Raw genomic sequence first — 19957 nt, 5'->3', positions numbered from 1 at the left:
TTTTCTCCTCTGTAACATTTGTTTGAATTGAGAAGCTTACCTCCTCACCTACTGTGACTGAGGTGAGCGCGATGGTCGTCTCGCCGTCCGAGAACTCCTTCAGTTCCTTGGATAAAAGATGCTCCAAACCTTTGTTACATTGACCAAGCACAAGAAGAAACGTCAGAATTTTATCAGAAATGAAAGATGTAGAGATAGATTTCCTGACATAAGTGATCACCTTGTAAGAACCTCCTGCTGTCACTAAACCGTTCCCAACGACTGCAAATGTCATCGAGTTGCTCGCACCGGCGGCCGTGTTTGAGGGAGAAGGCTTCACTATGGAACCGCAATGCCTCTGAAAACACCCAAGCACAAACAATACCATACTTACTATGGATGCACCACAGATTTTGCAAAATGACCAAAAACTGCATTTCGGTTTTGGCTGAAAGGGAAACTAAAAATAAGAAAAGGATTCCGAAAGAGAGATGTAGTGATGACGTCAATTCAAAAGTGAACTGAGCCGTTGGAAGCTGGCTTTGACTTGGGGCAGAGTTTGTGCACGACGCAACTGCTTATTTTACATTTTGCACTGGAGGAGGAAGGAGAACAATGTCCAAACAAAAGCTCAAAAGGTTTTTCCAGAACCTGGCAGCCCATTTTTTGGCATCCTGTTCACCAAAAAGCACTCACTCCATTATCCCTGAGCACAAATTACTGCCAGCAGGGAATAGCAGAACACAATTTTGTCTGTCCTGGTGGCTTGTTTTTTGACGTTATTTCCGCCTTAAATGAACTAGAGCAATGAATCATGATGAATACCATATTGCTGCAAGCGGGGACAGATTGTGATTTTGTCTGGAGACGCGCCTTCTCGCCCGCCTAAAATGAAATGCATGGTTGTGGCTGTGATCCATTATCCCAAGTGGGCTATTGCTTAGAGTGGGGGCCGACTTTTTTTCTTTTATGGCCCACCTAAAATGAACAACAACCATGCATCTGTGATCGATTATCCCCAATCAACTATTGCTGAGAGTGGGGGCTGAGAGAGCAAATTTGTGTCGTGCATATCGGCACTTTTTTTCCATTATTGCCCGCCTCAAATGAACAGCAACCATACGTCTGTGATCCATTATCCCTAATCAGCTATTGCTGAGAGTGGGGTCTGAGAGAGTACATTTTATCGTGCATACAAACACTTTTTTCCGGGATGGTCCACCTAAAATGAACAGCAACCATGCATCTGCGATCTATTATCCCATGTCGACCATTGCTGAGAACAGGAGCTAACAGAGTGATTTTTTGTAGTGTGTACAGACTCTTTTTTTCCGTTGTGGCCCACCTAAAATGAACAGTAACCCTGCATCCACAATCTATGATCCCTGGTCGACCATTAGTGAGAGCTCATGTGAAAAATGGAGGGGTGTCTGCTTTGCAGATTTTTGCATATCATGGGGGACCCTGTTCCCCAATAACTATGATAAACAAGGGACTACAGTATTCTAATGACTGAAGACCCTGGGAAACAATTGCCAGTGTTTCTCTGAACTGTTCTTTGCCAATAATTCTTCTGTAAATCATGTGGTGTGTCTACATGTATTGGATCCTCTTCTCTGGTTACACTGGATCCCCCAAAAATCTGTTTTTTCAACTTTGTTGGGGCTTCTTAGTTAAAATGAGTGTCACTGTCAAACAAAACAAGTTGACTGTGTATAGTTGTGTTATGTAATTATCCATTTTGCGTGTGTGTGTACACATGTGGGCTTCCTTGTTATTTTGTCTCTCTCAAGCTCTTTGCTGACCCTAATTCACTTTCCTCCTCATCCATCACACTCATGTTTGTCAGAGGAACGCACGACACAAATTTGGATCGTCCCTTGTTTAAATGCTCTTACCGAAATAACAGCAGTACCAAAGTGAATTGTTTCAAAAGTTGGGAAAAGTAGATTGGCCTCCTCTTGAAAAAAAACAAAAAAAACAAAACATTTATTTCTTTATCTTAATTTTTTATTATAATTAAAATTTGTATAAACATCATTATTTTTCATATGATTGGTTTTTTATAGATTGTCACCTTCAACAAATGGTGTATGATCCACAAAAATGTGAGTTTGCTAGTTTTTTCTACCTTATACAATAATTAGGTAATTTCACTCCTACACTGAGCTCAGTTACAAAAATAATATGCAGGAAAAAGGGGAAAAATACTTAAATATGATATATTATTTTATCAGAAAATACATTTAAAAATTAGCAATGAAAAATATTAATAATAGTATTTCGTATTACAAAGAAAAACAAATACGGAAATATAATAAAAAGCAAATCATTAGTACAAATATGAGGGCAATTTACCATCAAAAAAACTTAAAATATAGCATTTTTCATCAGAATATTAAATAATATATGACAAACGAAGAAAAAAAATATTATTACATTTCTTTTTAATATTTTCCGTGTGCCTCGGGAAAAAAATCCTTGGACAAATGTCAGCCTTGACTCAGGTTAAAGTTATTGTGACGGCAGCAACTTCAGCCTGGAGGATAAGCTGTTAGTGAAATTCTACAGGTCCACCACAGAGGGCATCCTAACATACTGCAACACAGCGAGTTGTGCAGGATGCTCTGCAGCGAACATCTACAAACTGTGACAGAGTGGTTTCAAAAGCCAGGCCTGACTCTAAAGGTTTAAAAGACTATCTGTTGGCTTTGCCTCTAAAAACAAGTCTATAACCGAAAAATTACAAATAAATGGTCAAAAGATTGAATGGGTCTCAGAAATCAAATACCTGGGACTTGTACTTGATTCTTAACTTAAAATCGACGGCCATGTTAAACATTTTGCCGAGCTGCCAAAGCTATCTTGTATACATTAAGACTGATCAGAGATTACCTGCCTTTCCATACTGCACAAACCTTTATGCACTGCATGATCTTCTCACAAATAAACTACTACATCTGCTCTTGGTCACTACGATAAAGCCACTACAAATGATTTCTAATAGAGCGGTTAAAATTCTACATAAGTCCATCAGGTCACATCATTGTGTTAGTTTGGAGAACGTAAAAATGTTATCCTTTTGAGAACTTCATTAGATGTGCACAGTTGAAGCTTATTTATACAGTAAATGCTTGCTATATCAACAGGCCCCTCAGGTTCTTAGTGAGAGCATAGTTCCCCTCAGAGCTGTGGGTCAGAGCGGGAACTGTCAAGTCCCGAGGCGGAAAACTACTTTTGGACAATTAGTTTTTACTGTAAAAGGTATAAGAACCTGCACAGATGGAGGACCCAGACGCGTAACATTTGTACACAAGCTTTATTTTACGGGAATGGGGCAGTCATGCGCGTGAACACAAACGCCAGGGAAGCGGTGAACGCTGGGGGGGAAGAAGTGAGACAGAGATCGAGGCCGGACAGAACAGATGGGATCGATACAGGACACACGGGTCGATACCGGACAAGACAGATGGGATCGATACCGGCAAGATACCAGGCAGGAGGAGACAGATGAGATTGATATCGGATACTGGAGACTGGAGCAAGATACCGGACAGGAAGAGAAAGACGGGATCGATACCGGATACTGGAGACTGGAGCAAGATACTGGACAGGACGAGACAGACGGGGTCGATACCCAACACTGGAGAAAGATACCGGACAGAACTAGACAGGCGGGATCGATATCGTTTACTGGATACACGAGAAGGATAACGGACAGAGTCAAAACCCAAGTCTTGCAAGTGCAGAGGTTCGTTGACAGACTGACAAGGAATGAATGAGAGCACCGAGTTTAAATAGGAGGGAAACCAATCAGGCAACGAACCCCAGCTGGCGCCAAACGGGCGGGGCCTAGTGAGGGCAATGGGCAACCGTGACACAAGGCACTAAAGCCTGGAACTGTTAACCCACTGATCTAAAGGAAGAGTCAAACTGGGTCCTTTTTAAACATAAACTTTTTAATCAGAGGTCAGATATGTGACCACCTGTAGCCACTGCTATTGTGCTGTTTTATAATAGTGTGTATTTTATGTATGTTTTTTCCTTAAAAGCCCTTCTGGGGACAGGCATTGAGAATTCGCTTTGGCTACAATGTTATAGTATGTGACATGAGTTTATGGAGCATAATTGTCACTTTTCAAATAAATGAAACTTGAAACTTGACAGAAACACCCTATACAGGGTTATAAACAAGGTCCAAAAGACCACTGACTGCCCCCTGCCCAGCTTGGAGGACATTGCCAGCTCTCACCCCCTTAAAAACTTATTATACCCCAGGAACTGTCTTTTCCTACTTTTACCTTTGGAAAAAGATCCCACAAGGCCCGAAAGAAAATACAGAGGGATAGCTTCTTCCACAAAACCAGTTTTAAACAGTTTTAAGTGCAATATCCTGGTTTTAAGTGCAATATCCCGAATTAAAGTGCAATATCCCGGTTGTCTCCGACCTTATTCCCCAACCTCCTATCTCCTGGCGGCCGTTAAGCGGGCATAGCGCTTGTCGCCTCATTACCTCCCCCAGGGTGCACGTCCGTCTCCCTTCTCACCTCCGAGGCTCTCCCTCAGCGCCGCTCCGACACGCTCCGGTGTCTCTTGAAGAAGCTCGCGGGCCACCGTCATCGTCGCTGACGACGGGATGCTGTTATCATTACCATCATCGTCGTCGTGGCGATGGACCACTCGCAGGATGCTAGACTCCAACATCCGGCACTCGGTGCTGATTTGCATAAAAAACATACAGTCAATGGATGCATTACTACAGGGGTTCTCAACCTTTTTTATTGAAGTAGAGACACCTCCGTACGTCACACTTTGGTTATCGCTGGTTTACTGCAACACAAATTTTAAATGGAATTGTCCTTATTGTCATTGATATTAACGTATCATGCATTGTGTTCTGCAACAGACAGCACCCATCAAGTGTTATCATGGGGCAGCTTGTGTGTGTGTACGACTGTAAATGGCTGGTGTATGCAGTCAGTCAAAGAGCAGGGCGGGCGCACAAGTCAATGGGTCCACCCAAAACAAACTGTGAAGCACGGCGACAGCTAGCTTTTTGCGGCTCGTTACATTGAAAATAATTTCATCGAATAAATTAGACTCTAAGGAAAGTCAGAAGAGCGCAACGAAATGGTGATCACCAGTGGGTTATCTGGGGATTATTCTTAGTTCGTAAAGAGACTGAGGCGGCATCGGGAGAAAGGACAATAACGGCGCCGCAGGTCCGGCCAACTGTGGCTATGCTACATACTCTTACAAGCTACCCCTTCGGAGCCTGTATTTAACCCACGCCAAATCTATTACCCATGAAACGGATGAACTGGAGCTACAAGTCGTGGGAAACCGCTACATTTGGGACGGTTGTATTCTAATCATCAAGGAGACCTGGCTCAATCTGAGGACACCCAATGCTAGTATGCAGCTGGCCAGCTGCTCTCCAAATCCTTTCCTTACACTGAAAGGAAAAAAACGTCCAATTCCGTTGTACTTTTGTATAATGACAATCCGGGTTGGGGTGTAACGTAAAACATATAACAACGTTATGTAATTAGGATACGAAAGAAAATGTAAATGCATTCCGTGACAGTTCCAGAAGAAAAGACATAATCAAATTACATGTAAATTTAGTTGAAATAAGGATTACCTTGCGAGATCGCAATTTTATATAAAACTTTATTTCATATACATAATGTGCCAATGGTAGAATCGTGTAATAATTTCACTTACTGACACAAAAGAGACACAGAAAGTTTACACAGAAAGTGAGGGATTGTACAGAAGGGCATTTTATCAGACTTTTGTCTGTATTTTATTCCTCCTCTTAGCACTCATTTCCTTGAACAGCGCGAGCCTACAGTTTGGTGAGACTGCTAAGGTGTGTGAGTATCTGGCACTGGGCAGAACAGTTAGCGCATTTAGTACATTATCTTCTTTTTCTATTACAGTACTATTTGATCACTGTACATATTGTTTTGTAGTGAGAATGTTGTACTGAGCCTACTAATTCTGAATATTTTCAAGAGGTTTGGCATCTTCAAACAAGTAAATCTTGAACCAATATTGGGTTCTTGGTGTCCTCTTAATGTAAACTAAAACAAAGCATATCTTGTCTGCCATGTGAAAGATATTTTTATTTTTTCTCAATACATGATCCTAAATTTGAGAACTTTAGTGTGCACCTACAAGCAACTACCCTTAATTGGTTTTCAGGGTTATATTGTTCATTTATCTTGAACAAGATGTAGTATTTTCATTCATATTGTTTATTTGCAGGGTTGGGCAGGGTTACTTTAACTTGATTACTTTCAATTACTTTTGGATTACTCCAATACCAAATATGCTAATATAAGACAAAATAAACTAAATATGAATAAAATTATGACTCACAACACGTGGTAAACTTTCTCTCCTGGCTTTGATCTCTTTGATCTCCGGCAACATAAAATGCGACAGAAACAAAATGAAAATAAATCCAAACAGCTTGCCAACATCATTTTTGCCGTTCCATGTATTCCATTACTCTCCAAGCCTGCACAAAATTTTGTAACTTTATTCATATTTAGTTTATTTTGTCTTTTATTAGCATATTTGGTATTGGAGTAATCCAAAAGTAATTGAAAATAATCAAGTGAAAGTAACCATACCCAACCCTGTTTATTTGGTCTTTTGTGGGCATATTTGGTAGTGATGTAATCCAAAAGTAATCTAAAGTACTCAAGTAACATTACTACAACATTATAGTATTCAGCCTGAGTTACTGATTACATTTTTCAACCGGTAACTAATAACTTTACCGGATTACATTTTTGAGGACCCTGATGACAATAGTGAGCTTTCTTTCAACTGCAATTCTGTGTTTTGTTTTGTTTTTTTGTGTATTTCTAGTTGTTATTTTGTTACATTCATATACTCTCAGTCAGTAAGGACGTTATCTCGAGGTCAGTTTGACCCTTAAGGTCTTTTATGGTATTATATTTTCAGGTTTCACAGGGGGTTCTGCTCCCCACTAACTGCAATAACTGAGGGATTACTGTACACTGGTTTAAGATCTGGATTACTCATGTCATGTCATCGTCATTTTAGAAGACCCGTACAACCGCCAGAGTTGGTGCTACAAGCACAGTAGGTTATGTTTGTGCATGCACAGTTTGAGAAATGCATACGAAAATTAGTCACTCCATCACACCTATGTCGTCAGGAATATCTATGAATTCAGGTCTCATGAAACGTACACCATCTTCAGAATCTTCTCGCATGAATAGGAGGATTCCGAGTGAAGCAATGCTCTGGGACTCATAGAACCGTAGTTACATTCGTAACTTTCGTACTCATTCGTCCCTACTGACTGCCAGAGGTGGTGCTACAAGCACTGAATGACTAATACGAGCGTATTCCTGCGGAACCCCAGAAACAAACAGAAGCAGGCCAATCGGGAAACCCTGAAAACAGAGGCGGCCATAGCGGCCGGCCTGAACAGACACATGGACACAGCAGCACCGAAGCTGACAGGGAGCTAGCTGGTCAAAAATTACACAAGGCGAGCTACCAAGCCAACTGGGAGAAGCTCAAAGGGGCAGCGGTCACAGCGAGAAAACACAAAGCTGGCTGGAAGTACACAAAACAGTGTCGGCAATGGCCACACACTGCTAACAAGTAGGCAAACCGGGAAACGATCGGAAACAGCATCGACCGCAGCGACAACGTGGGGCCGGCTGGGATTAGACGTGGTAGCTCAATGCTAACGGGAAACTAGCCGTACAAAAAACTCCCAGCTTGCTAACAGGCAAGCTGGGGAATAATCTGAAACAGCATCGGTAATCGCTCGTAGCGACAACCCAGGGTCAGCCAAAATCAGACCCGGTAGCCACGATGCTAACGGGAGGTTAGCAAAACGAAAGGCCACACCCATTACCCCTAAGGGAGGCAAAGGAGAGCTGAAAGCAAGCCGCAACAGCGGCAGGTAAATAAACCCGACGCAGCCTTTTAGGAGGGCAAAAAAAAAAACACACAGCTCCGTTCCGCAATATACGGCGCACCGAGTTATAAGGCACATGAAATTCACATTACGGTATGAGCTTCCATGTTTATTCCTGTATAACTCTTGGGCTCCTTATACACCCACGGTTTGTATTAGCCCAATTACTGATTGAAATATCAAATCATGCGATGCATTGTATGCAATGGTAATCGAACCCAGGTCGCAGCTCTGAATATGCTGACTCTTTACCATTTGATCACCAGATGCCATACGAAAAGGCATTAAAGCTCATCTCATATCACGCTATTTTCACTCACAGTGCCAAAAACGCTGATCTGCCTAGTGCATTTTGTTCTGCATTCTGATAGGTTAAACAGTCTCTCAACTTTTCCACTTTCGCGTCAATAACGTTTCGGTTTAATATTTACACGCATAGCCGGGCCTTCTACTTGCGTGAGGTTGTTGGGGCCTTGGTTTATTGAAACATGTGCATAAAAAAACGATTGCAACAATCAAGGTGTTGGTTCCGGTAGAAGATTGGATTTGGCTGCTAGGAGTGGTCGATGGTTGGAAGCTGAAGTACCTAATTTAGCCACCGGAGGGTGTTAGAAACCCCTCAAAAGCAAACCACACAAAAGTAGATCTTTATCTATTGGGGAAGCCTTGACAACAAACCTAAAGACACTTGTGGAGGCCAAATGTTCAACTATGTACATTTTCACAAAAACTGGTACAGCCATTTTGGAGCTTATGAGTCAGATACAAACACACACATATCAGGATTTATAAAATAGTTGAACTAAATTTGAGTTAAATTAGTATGTTAAAGAGATTGGATAGTATATTGTTGAAAGACTTTCTGTCTTCCTTTTTTTGTCTTTCGCAACAATAATTACTTGAGGATATACATTTTTACCTATCCAGCAGGCCTTCCCTCATCAGTGTAACAGATAGTTTTCCTGCCCGCTGGATTTTCATCAAGTCCAGGTCGTCCTTCCACAACAAAAGTCTGCGGCAAACTTGGATCTTGCTCAGGTAGCTTAGGGTCTCCCCGGGCAGCGAGGCGGCATCACGACTCCCGCACAGCAGCGGTACGCACTCGCCCGTCGAAGAATCGCTCTGAAGGGAATCAAACATAGCACAGAGCCGTCGGGGTCAAGGACGGACTTTATGATGTCATTAGCGGGATCACACGTACGTAACGGGGGCATCTCACGCGATTATGATTAACGGTGGACGATATGACGATGTTAGATGGTGAAGGACTTAGAAAATATCAAAAAATTGAAAGATCATTAGATCGTTCCTGGGGTCTTTTTGAATTCCAGGCCTGAGTTTAGCTCATATTCGTGAGCTCAGCCGCTAGCCGCATTAGCTATCCATCATGTTTAGCATCACTTTAGAAGTTACAGTAGGCATCCAGGATTCAGTGACCCATCCTTAGGACATTTTCACTTCAGCGATTAAGTTGTATGTCTCTGTGTGTTCTGCGACTGGCTGGCAACCAGTTCAGGGTGTCCCCTTCCCACTGCCCGAAGACAGCTGTGATGGGCTCCAGCAGCCCCGCGACCCTACTGACGATAAGCGGTGCAGATAATGGATGGATGGATAGTATACGGTATGGCTCTCACTCCAAAAAAGTTAAAATAAATATATATATTCATTCCTGTCAACCTCCACGGCTCCATGCCCTTACAAACTGTTGTATTTTCCCTTACAAAATACAAAATAATCTTACACAATATTTTTTTCAAACGTGTTTATTTATGTAGTTTTACATGTTATATTGTTCATGTGTTTCGTTATATCATATTCATTGTTAATCAACATTTTGTTGTGAGACATGAGTTGCTCGACATGAATGAGGTTAATTATAAAAAAAAGTTCAAAAAATGAAGTCGCTTGGACGTTCACTGTAGGAGGAAAGAATACATGCAAATATAATTAAGTAGAATAATACATTTTCTTTTTCAAATTATGAATTCATTTTCTGCATTAAATTGTTGTTTGTAATACTGATTAAAGGGATAACCACAAGCCTGTCTTTTTTCATTTTCTCATTCTATACTTCCTTTTTTTTCTTAACTTCTTTATACAACATAATAATTCGTAACATAATGCATCAAAGCAAGTGAGCCGTTTGAGAGCTGGCTCTCTAATGAGTTGAGCCGAAAAAGCCGGTTCTCTAAAAAGAGGGGCACTTCCTTTCACTACACAACTACCACATGAAATTCGATGTTTTTTAAGACCACGTGTATTTCAAATTTACTCAATCAACCCCTGCCTGTTGTTTTAAGATCAAAATGACTTACAGCGTTTTAATTCAGGTTCGGCCATTGCGACTTGATGATTGTATCCAAAGAAAATTCAAAACTATGTTGTAATGTAGTTAACTCAAGTCAAGTCATTTTTATTTGTATAGCCCTTAATCACAAAGAGTCTTAAAGGGCTGCACAGAATATTGCACAGACTATTATTTCAGACTATTATTACACCATCCCCTGATCTGGAACCATCATGATGGCAAGGAAAAACTCAAAAACCTCAACATGAGGAAAATGAATAAACCTTAAGAAGGGACCGCACATGTGGTATCCCCCTTTCAGGATTAATGTAGGTCTACTACTCTGCTTTCACTTTGTTCACGTGTGATCGGAATGATGCATGATGGGAAATCCCCAGTCGGCAGATACATGCGCACAGTAGCATCAAACCGCTCACTTCGTTTGCAAAAAAAAAAACAAGACCGAGATGGAGGCGACCGCGGCGAACTCGTTTGACTTGATTGATTTGCCGTTTCGTGATAGTCGGTGTATACCGGATGGTACCCATAATTGACAACTTTGCGTTTTTCCGTACAGATCTTGTTGTACGTCGTACACGTCTTAAAATGCATAATAAACGTACTTTGTACGGCAAAAACGCACAGGTTGACAGGTATGTATATTGCTATTCTGGCTCTTTGAGTCCAAAAGATTCACGATCCCTGTCCTATAAATTGCAGATTTAGCATCTATCATCTGACTTCCATTGTGTTTCTTTAAAGATGTTATTCTGACTGCCAGAATCCACAGAGTATATTCCTTATGCTATTCACACCTTCGTATAAACCTTTCTTTGCACGCCCTTCTTTTAATTTCCCCCAGCTGACCTCTCTGCTGAGTGGTATTTTTTACTATGCTGAAGAAGCTTTCACATTTAGCTTGTGCTATGCAGTAGGATTAAAATCTTCATGGCCAGTAGAACAATTCGCCGGTTTCCGGAAACCCCAAAAAGCATGATTATCTCCTTTTAGTGATGCTTATATAAATGTCCACTTGAATTTGAATTTATAACTGTACTGCACGTAGCGTACGTATTGTGTTTTTTTTTCCCTAAAAAGTTTGGGTGCACGTAATATATGAGTAACAGGATTTAAACCCGTGTCGTGGCAGTGAGAGCAACGAACTCTAACCACAGGACAACCAGTGATAAATGACATACGAAAAGTCATTAAGTTTTATCTCAATATCTTACAATCTTTAGTCACCGTATGAGAAATAAACATGAATTCATTGTGCGTTTCACATATCAGAATGATAATTAACTTGTCAGTTAAAATGCTTAGAATCCAAAAGAAGAATAGAATAGAATTTATGGTCATTCCAAACGCAAACGCACAACTGAATTAGCATTTGTCTCTGGTACTGTGATAAAAAATAGTATGAAAATGAGATCAAATCAACAGGTTTTTCACATGTCATCTATACCAATAGTGATCCAGCGATTAGAATTCAGTGCTCTCTCTTGCCCCGATCAATCCTGACTGCAATCCAACCGAAAATATTGAACTGAGGAAAAGTGAACCAAACTTTTATAATGATTTAATTATGCACGAGTGTGTGTCTGCCCATTATAGACAAATAGTATTTTAACTCCTTGTGTGATCGTGTCGACGTTACATGTGTTTAAAACTGGAAGTGGCAAACTTTTACCAACAAACAAATCAAATAGGATCGTTGGAGAGGTTTATTTATGCCCAAAGACTTCATCTCGCTTTAATATAAAGCAGCTGTAGACTAAAATACTGGCCTCGAGTCAAGAATTTGTGTGGTTGTTTACATTTTTAAAAAAGGTATCTTTTTTCAAAATAGGTTGGTTTTTTTTCGGAGAGAAAATTGGTAATTCATAAAACAGTAGTTTTGGCGAGTTTCTCTAGTTGTTAGCCCCAAAAACAAAACGTATATTTTTATTTTTTATTTTTTTTTTTTCTGTTTTTTTTTGTGTGTGTGTTTTTACATTTCTAAATACTTGTTTATATTATTCATATTCTTAGCTGTCATTCATTATTCATTGTCTCATTGTTGGACGAATAAAGGATTATGTTTTCTTATCTTATATCTCAGAACCTGTTATACAGTATACAGCTGACAAGTAATTCGGGCCCATTTACCTCAGAATATTTACAGTACTTATCAGATTGGAAGGCACACCCCCCAAAAGTTGTATTTTTTTCATACCTTTTCTATATGTAAGGTGCACTGGACTATAAGGGGTATTTAGCGGCAGCACGACGGCTGGGTGGTTAGCGCGCAGCCCCACGGTGCAGAGGTTCAAGGGTTCAAGTCCAGCTATTTCAGCCTCCCCATGTGGAGTTTTCATGTTCTCCCCGTGCCTCCATGGGTTTCCTCCGGGCACTTCGGTTTCCTCCCACATTCCAAAAACATGCATGTCAGGGTTAATTGGCCAGTCCAAATTGTCCCTAGGTGTGAATGAGTGAGTGAGTTGTCTGTGCCCTGCGACTGGCTGGCAACTAGTTCAGGGTGTCCCCTGCCCACTCCCACGACCCTACTGAGGATAAGCGATGCAGATAATGGATGGGTGGATGGATGGACGTTGCACATTTAATACACTGTATATTTTAGTGCAATGATTGATCAGTTGAAAATTGGCGCTGACCAAAGTCGCAAAATCTTGAATAAAACGGGAATCGAACATAGACCACTAGTGATACAAATGACACGGAAAAAAAAACATTCGATTGTATCTTTTTATCGCATTGTTTTTACTTACGGTGCCAGAAACAAATGTTAGAGAATGGGAAAAACCAGAAGGTGGTCCTGAAAGATATAAATAAATGCAAAAAAAGAAAAACGAGCCGAAACAACTCTTTGGTATATCCTATGGTGAATCGGACTTGTTTCTCCACTCTCTAAACATTTGTTTCTGGCACTGTGTAAAAATGATGTGATAATGAGATAAAATCTAATGCCTTTTCATGTGTATCTAATGGTTAAGTGCCGGTGCTCTCACCGCCGTGACCTTGGTTGAATTCCTGCTGCATTCAATACTTTGCAAAATTTCGTCAGAGGTGGTTTTCGACTTATCAATCATTACAGAATTACCGTAAAACCTTGAGTAGTGACTAGAGGTATGATCTTGGGCCCGGGCTTAAAATGTTTTACTTAAATTTTTTTCCCTGTTCATAGAAGTTCTACAGGGCATGCACTTTACTCAATTCATATTTTAGATAAATAAAATGCTTACAAAACTCAGTTTAACTCAAAATCACTACACCTAAAGACATTTTTCTCCTCGTTGTTGGGGTTAAAGACGCGCAAATTCCTCCTTCCACCTCCCTCATGTCAGACGTCATTTCTTTTCTTGCCAATAGCTTACAAGCTTGACAAACTCTCTGCTTCTTGGCCAAATCTTTTGATTTTCCTTTCGGTGCCATTTTGTTCAGTTTCACTTTCGTTCACTGCACGTCGCCCAAGATGCGCACTTCGCGCCAAACCGATTTGGGGGACTGTACCCCAAGTGAACCACAAGCTGCATAGTTCAGCTGAAATGCACAGTTCGACATTGAAATACGCACAGCCGGAGTACAGCTTCGTGTTTAATTTGGCGGCAAATTAGGGCTCCAGGTTTATTTCGGGCTCGTTTATCAAATCAAGTTAATCCGTCGGGTTCGGGTGGTTTCTGGTTTATATACCTGCGACTCGGGTCGGGTTCGGGTGAATTTTTGAGGGTCGGTCTTACTTATTTTGCGGTATAAAAGGCAGAGTTGGTCATAAGGCGCACTTTCAATTTTCTGAGCAATTTGGGGATTTTAGGAGCACCATATAGTCTAGAAAATACAGTATATCTTCCAAACATGACACATTTATTCACACACAAAGACACATTTGTGTACCTTACCTGACTTAAGTGTAACGCTAAGCACAGCGTGGCGGCCACTGTGTCCACATCTGCCTCCGGACCACCGAGCACAACATGGATATGCTTGTCGCTCCACTCCTAGAATTAACACACACACACATTTAAAGGAGATCGCTTTCGGTAAACAATCACCGACGAGTGGGTTGATATTCAATACTGACATTTCTGCAATATGTGGCTGACATGATATAGTACAATAACGGTGTGTGTGAAAAATTCGATACTTTGCAAAATGATGACGTTGTTGCTGATTGTCTTTGTGTCAGAAGTTCTGTTTTTGATTCCAAAGAGAATGATCTTCCTTTTGTTCAAGCAAAAGCGTTTGAATCAACACACTATGATAAAAAGGGTAAAATACTTCGTTTATCCACTCTAAAACTGAAATTAAAAAACAATGTGTATATAATACACTTATTATGGATCTGTAATCTTTCCCAAGTCAGACTGGAGTGTGAGAGGTAAGGTGTGAGCTGTGGATGTCAGCAGTTGTGCCATTTTTTTCCCAGGGTTGCTAGTTGAACAATTCTTCAAGGGGTACATTTACAAGAAGGCAATAATGGTATTAGGAACAGATTCAATCACATAAAACCATGTAAACACGCACAAGAATCCAATTGAGGTCTCAGTCGACTAAAATCATAGTGTTCCGATCACATGATTGGGTTAGTTTTTGCATTTTCAGATTACTCGTTAACATACAAACTTTGGAGTACTGCAATTGCTTGTGCGCAAGCACAGTTACTCCATCCAGGATTTTTTTTTTTTGCCGCAAAGCACTGTCATGTTGAGGTTTTGAGATTTTCCTTGCCCGCATGTCGGTTTCAGATCAGGGGACAGTATAATAGAGGCCTTTTCAGTCCTTTGAGACATTTGTACTTATACAAATAAATGTGACTTGACTTCACAAATGATCCATCAAACTTACATACTAAAAAAAGCTTCATGTGTATAGTTTTATTTGTCCACAAAATTTCTGTTTTATTTTTTGCCCAAAAGGGAAAAATGTGTATACATTAAATCCATATAAAGTGGATGCCAAAATTGTATCCATCCATGTATTGTAAGTCTTTGCTTCAGGCAAGCCACGTACAAGCGGAGCTTGTAAAAAAATGGGACACAGCAATGGAGCACACTCTTTAACCCGCCTACTGTACAATTAAATAATGAAAATCAATTTACTGCATCCTGGTCCTCACTAGGGTCAGGGAGAAAATGGAAAGATATTTTTGGTTTTATCACTCTGGAACACATTGTGAATATGTATATAATGCTTCGGTTGTGGAATTGTAATCTGTCCAAGTCAGACGGATGTGTGAGTGGATGTCAGCTATTTGTTCTCCCAACGTTATTAGCTTAAATGTGATCAATAGGTACGTTTACATGCAGGCAATAATCCAACAGGGAAAGTACCATTGCTACTATTTCAATTACATTAAATCATGCAAACACGCACAAAATCTGATCAAATTCTGCAAACTCCGGCTTGCTCACTAATAACCTTCATGTGTATTGTTGTATTTGTCCGGGGGATTTTCTGCTCTTAAACAGAAAATGCCACAGTTGTATCCATCCATATATAGTGGATGTAAAAATTGTAGCCATCCATATATAGTGTAAGTCCATGGGTCTGGGAAGTCAAATAAGAGCACAGCTTTTAAACAGAAGGGACACAGTAATAGAGCACACTTTATAACACACACTATGATACAAAAACGGAAACATATTTTTTTAACCACTCTAAAATACAAACACTTTAAAACTCCATACAATGCGCTTGTTGTGTATCTCTAACATATCTGAGTCAGACTTATGTGCGAGTGGCTAGATGTGAGCTGCGGATGTCAGCAGCTCTGCTATTAGTTATTCCAATGTTACTAGCGTAAAATGTCCCGAATGATACAGAATGACCCTCTTCGACCGACGTGTCGTTTAACAAATTGTCGACTAAGTGCTGCTTTCACCATCGAAAACCCCGCCCACTTGCCCATCGGCATGGCAACCAAAGCGCCGGTGTTGATAGAAATCAATCAGTAGAGATCAAGCATGATGCAACGAAAAATGCTCGCTTCTGCTTCGATCAGACTTCAGCAAAGTGGCCCGGCTGAAAGGGAGGAAATGAGACGTCGGAAAAAGCACAGATGAAGTGGTGACATTGAAAGAAGCAAGGCGAGAAACCTGTAATAAGCTTTTAAACGAAAGTAAGTGAGAAAGTCTGTGGAGATTCCTAGTGACCAAAAGGAATGGATGCAGAAATGTGATATCTGTAAACGTGAAGAGGGGGACGAAGAGGATGGACGGCAAGAGGGAGGTTGAATCGATAGCGGTTAGCTGGAGAGAGGAAGTGATGCATTAGTGGGCAACATTCCACTTAGCGTCGTTTCTGTTCGCTGTTTGTGTGTTCCTGTGTCAGCATTCACTCGCAACCAACAGAAAATGTCAAGATATGAAATTTACAACAGGCATTCGATACGTTACATGTTTAATTCAGGCTACAACTAAACAAATTAATTTTCCCTGTTGAATTCATTCAAAGTATTTAAATCTATTCAGCCCAGAAAAAGACCAGCTTTGTTTTTTCTTTAATAAATTAAAGTCTTCTGTAAACCCTAGGCATAGGACATTGATTTGTTTTGAGGTGTGGGTTGTAAAGTGAAATTGCAGTATAGTGGGGGATTGAAGCGTATGGTAATTAGCTCTAAACTCTTGGAACCCAGATAGCTACATTAAAATTTTAACATAGTATATCGTATGTACTATTTACTGCACGTGTAATTATGCATGTATAGGATTAAATAACGTTATGAATAAATAAACATGAAAAGGAAAAATTACATTTTATTTTTAGGTGTTACGTGACTAGAGCTGGTACAGTGGAGTTAGTGGGTGGATGCAGAAAGGGGGGATTATAATTGAAAGTGATTTTAAATTTTGCTCTAATCACCTGGTAATTATTATTAATTGTCCCCATTGTCTGTTAGTTACGGCCATATTCTTGAGCGAGGAGAACGATGCCCGTGCTTCTTCACATTCTTTGATAAACGTTTTTTCCTTTAGCATCACTGCGAACCATGTGACCTTAAGCGGATGAATACAGTCCAAAAAAATGCAATATTGATGTGCTACAAAAGATATACATTATATAACAGTACATCCCAATGATAACGTTTTGTAAAAAAGTTTAATTTTCTGATAGTGATTGAAACTTTTTTTAAAGGAGATTTAAACATTTTCCACTGAGGTTGCAGATCGAATCTCAGGGGGAAGAGCATTCCACAGCACCGGTGCCCGGATGGAGAACGCTCTCGAACCAGCAGAAGACTTCTTTGCTCTCGGGATCATCAGAAGACCAGCACTCTCAGATCGTAGGCTTCGGACCGGGACATAGTAGAATTTTAAAATATTTTATGCCGCCATCATCTGGCTTGTGTCATTATTGCAGCCTCAGTCAGCTCATTCATGTTGCACATGCAAGTAGGTGCATTTGATAGAAGCGCTCAGATAAACCACTTTTTTCATCATAACAGGGTTTTGGGTTGGCGTTTGGACTGTACTTGAAATAAGCCTTTTCTTACTTCCACCATTTTCATACTACATCTATGAATCAAAACAAAAAAAGAACACGCGGGGACGAGCTCAGCTTCACTTTCCAGCACTCCCCTCAACCCCCATTCCGCCTACCTAATGTGTTCGCCCCAAACAGCTTTGCCAAAACTAAGACAAAAGCAGCGAAAATAAAGCATAAGAGCTCTTAAAAGATATTATTTAAAAGAGAAAATATCTCAGGAGGTGAAGACGTTATCAGGCAGCTGCCAGCAAAAAGGAACAATGCTGACGTCTACTCAGCACATTGTTTTATCTGCAGAGACAATTATGAGTATGGACGCTCTGGACGGTGGCCACGCACTGACAACCGTGCCACAAAACATCCACGTTTACGTTTTGTTTCGGGAAAATGTGTTCATTAGGTTCCTAGGTAACAAAATCATGTCTGGATATTTTAATACGGATTTTTTTTTTAAGACACAAAGGACGTTGGTAGGAGAGTTAGCTGGCTAGGTACCTAGCTAGTTGAGAATGTATGTAGATACAGTATTCCCCCCAATTGTATATTGTATGGTGTCTCGTTTGTCAGTCGAAAAGTAAAGATGTTAGAGCATTTGGTAATTCATAGACATTGTTAGCTTGGTTTTGACTTGTGTTTTTTACTCACTGGCCTCCATTTGCTCGTCAAGAGCCATTAGCTCTCAGCGTTAGCTAGCGGGTGCATTAAGGAGAAGATCTATTCAAGAGTACTACTTATATTACAAAATGTATATGTTTTCTATGCTAAAAAGTAGCAGTAGGTGTTATATGACATTACCTTTGAAGAGGAAATAGCTAGGGCTCACGTCAATTTTCTTTTTTTGATTCAAAATTTTGAACAGAAGGCAGCATGGCGGCGCAGTGGTTAGCGCTTGTGCGGCACAGTTCATGTCATGGGAACCTGTCGTGGGTTCAAATCCAGCTCCAGACTTCCTTTGCGGAGTTTGTATGTTCTCCCAGTGCTTGCGTGGGTTTCCTCCGGGCACTCCGGTTTCCTCCCACATTCCAAAAACATGCATTTCAGGTGAATTGGCCGGTCCAAATTGTTCCTAGGTGTGAATGAGCGAATTAGTTGTCTGTCCCTGTGTGCCCTGCGATTGGCTGGCAACCAGTTCAGGGTGTCCCCTGCCCACTGCCCGGAGATGGCTGGAATGGGCTCCAGGCCCCCCCCCGCGACCCTAATGAGGATAAGCGATACGGCTAATGAGATGAGAGATGAGATTTTGAACAGACTTTTTTAGCTAGCGAGCTAGATAACTATTCATGTAGGGAGGTAGTTAGGATAGTAATCATAAAGTAAGTTAAATGTTCGTTTATTGGTTGAAAAGTAAGAAATGTAGCCGAATTTGCTAGGTTAAAACATTGTTATCTTAGTTTTCAACAAGATAAAGTCTAGACTGCTGTAAGATCTTTGCGCTAGCTAGCGCATGCTAATGTATTAACATGAACATTTGTTCAAAATCACAACTAGTTACCTATTTTCTACATTAAAAACTAGCAATGTTATGATGACATATTACTTTTTAAGAAAAAATATTTAAGGCTCATGTCCATTTTCTTCATTAAAGATAAAATATGTTTTGATTGATTGCAATCTGGATAATGGGTTTTGAGCTTGACCTGGTACATGATTAAACATGATTTAATCACAAAATATAGGTCTAAAATTGCGTTGTTGTGTTTGAAAAAACATTGTGATCACTAGAAATAATGCTGAATCAAGGTTTTAGAGTTTCAGGAGTACACCACCTTCCGGCAGAGGGCACCAACCAGGGGGAGTGGCAAAAAAGTACCTGTGTTGCATCTCCTCCATTTGACTCTAATCATCCCAAGCCTTTATAAGGACTATATAATTTTCATTATTAAATTCACAGAAGGTTTGTGTGTTGTTCCTTGTTTGAACATTTAGTTGTTTTGTTACTTTATACCGGGGTTTTGTTATCTTATTTTAGCACGCAGATAGGAAGTAATTGTTGAATTTTGCTTCATTCATTAATTACCTGTCAACTTTTACATTTTTTCAGAATATTTTAAATTGTGCACGCCTTATAAGAACATCTTTTTTATAGATGGGAGTTTTTGTTAGACCAATCTCGTCTTGCCCATTTCTGTTGTAATCTGGATCGTCTCAGTCACAGATCGAAGACGACAACGTCATCGCAGATTGTTAATATTGTCGCAGTAGACTAGCAAATGTTATCCTATAATAAGCAACAA

The 19957-nt window shown here is 40.3% G+C and overlaps 1 protein-coding gene across 6 annotated transcripts in view; it reads right to left on the bottom strand.

The window, feature by feature from the left end:
- The window catches only part of LOC148365890 (uncharacterized), a 59226-nt gene that overhangs the window by 36890 nt on the left and 2379 nt on the right, over nt 1–19957 (bottom strand). For all 6 annotated transcript variants that reach the window (XM_088336349.1, XM_088336353.1, XM_088336351.1 and 3 more), the window contains exons 2-6: nt 14138–14236; nt 8874–9076; nt 4527–4696; nt 221–337; nt 41–129 (exon numbers count right to left, since the gene is read on the bottom strand). In XM_088336349.1, the coding sequence (XP_088192475.1) occupies nt 41–129; nt 221–337; nt 4527–4696; nt 8874–9076; nt 14138–14236 (678 nt within the window). The remainder of the gene's footprint in view (nt 1–40; nt 130–220; nt 338–4526; nt 4697–8873; nt 9077–14137; nt 14237–19957) is intronic.

The sequence above is a fragment of the Urocampus carinirostris genome, chromosome 5 (genome assembly GCF_059441175.1).
Source record: "Urocampus carinirostris isolate Australia breed hairy pipefish chromosome 5, RoL_Ucar_1.0, whole genome shotgun sequence".
Classification (NCBI taxonomy): domain Eukaryota; kingdom Metazoa; phylum Chordata; class Actinopteri; order Syngnathiformes; family Syngnathidae; genus Urocampus; species Urocampus carinirostris.
The sequence above is the reverse complement of the archived record's forward strand: the minus strand, read 5'-3'. Positions and strand labels throughout refer to the sequence as shown.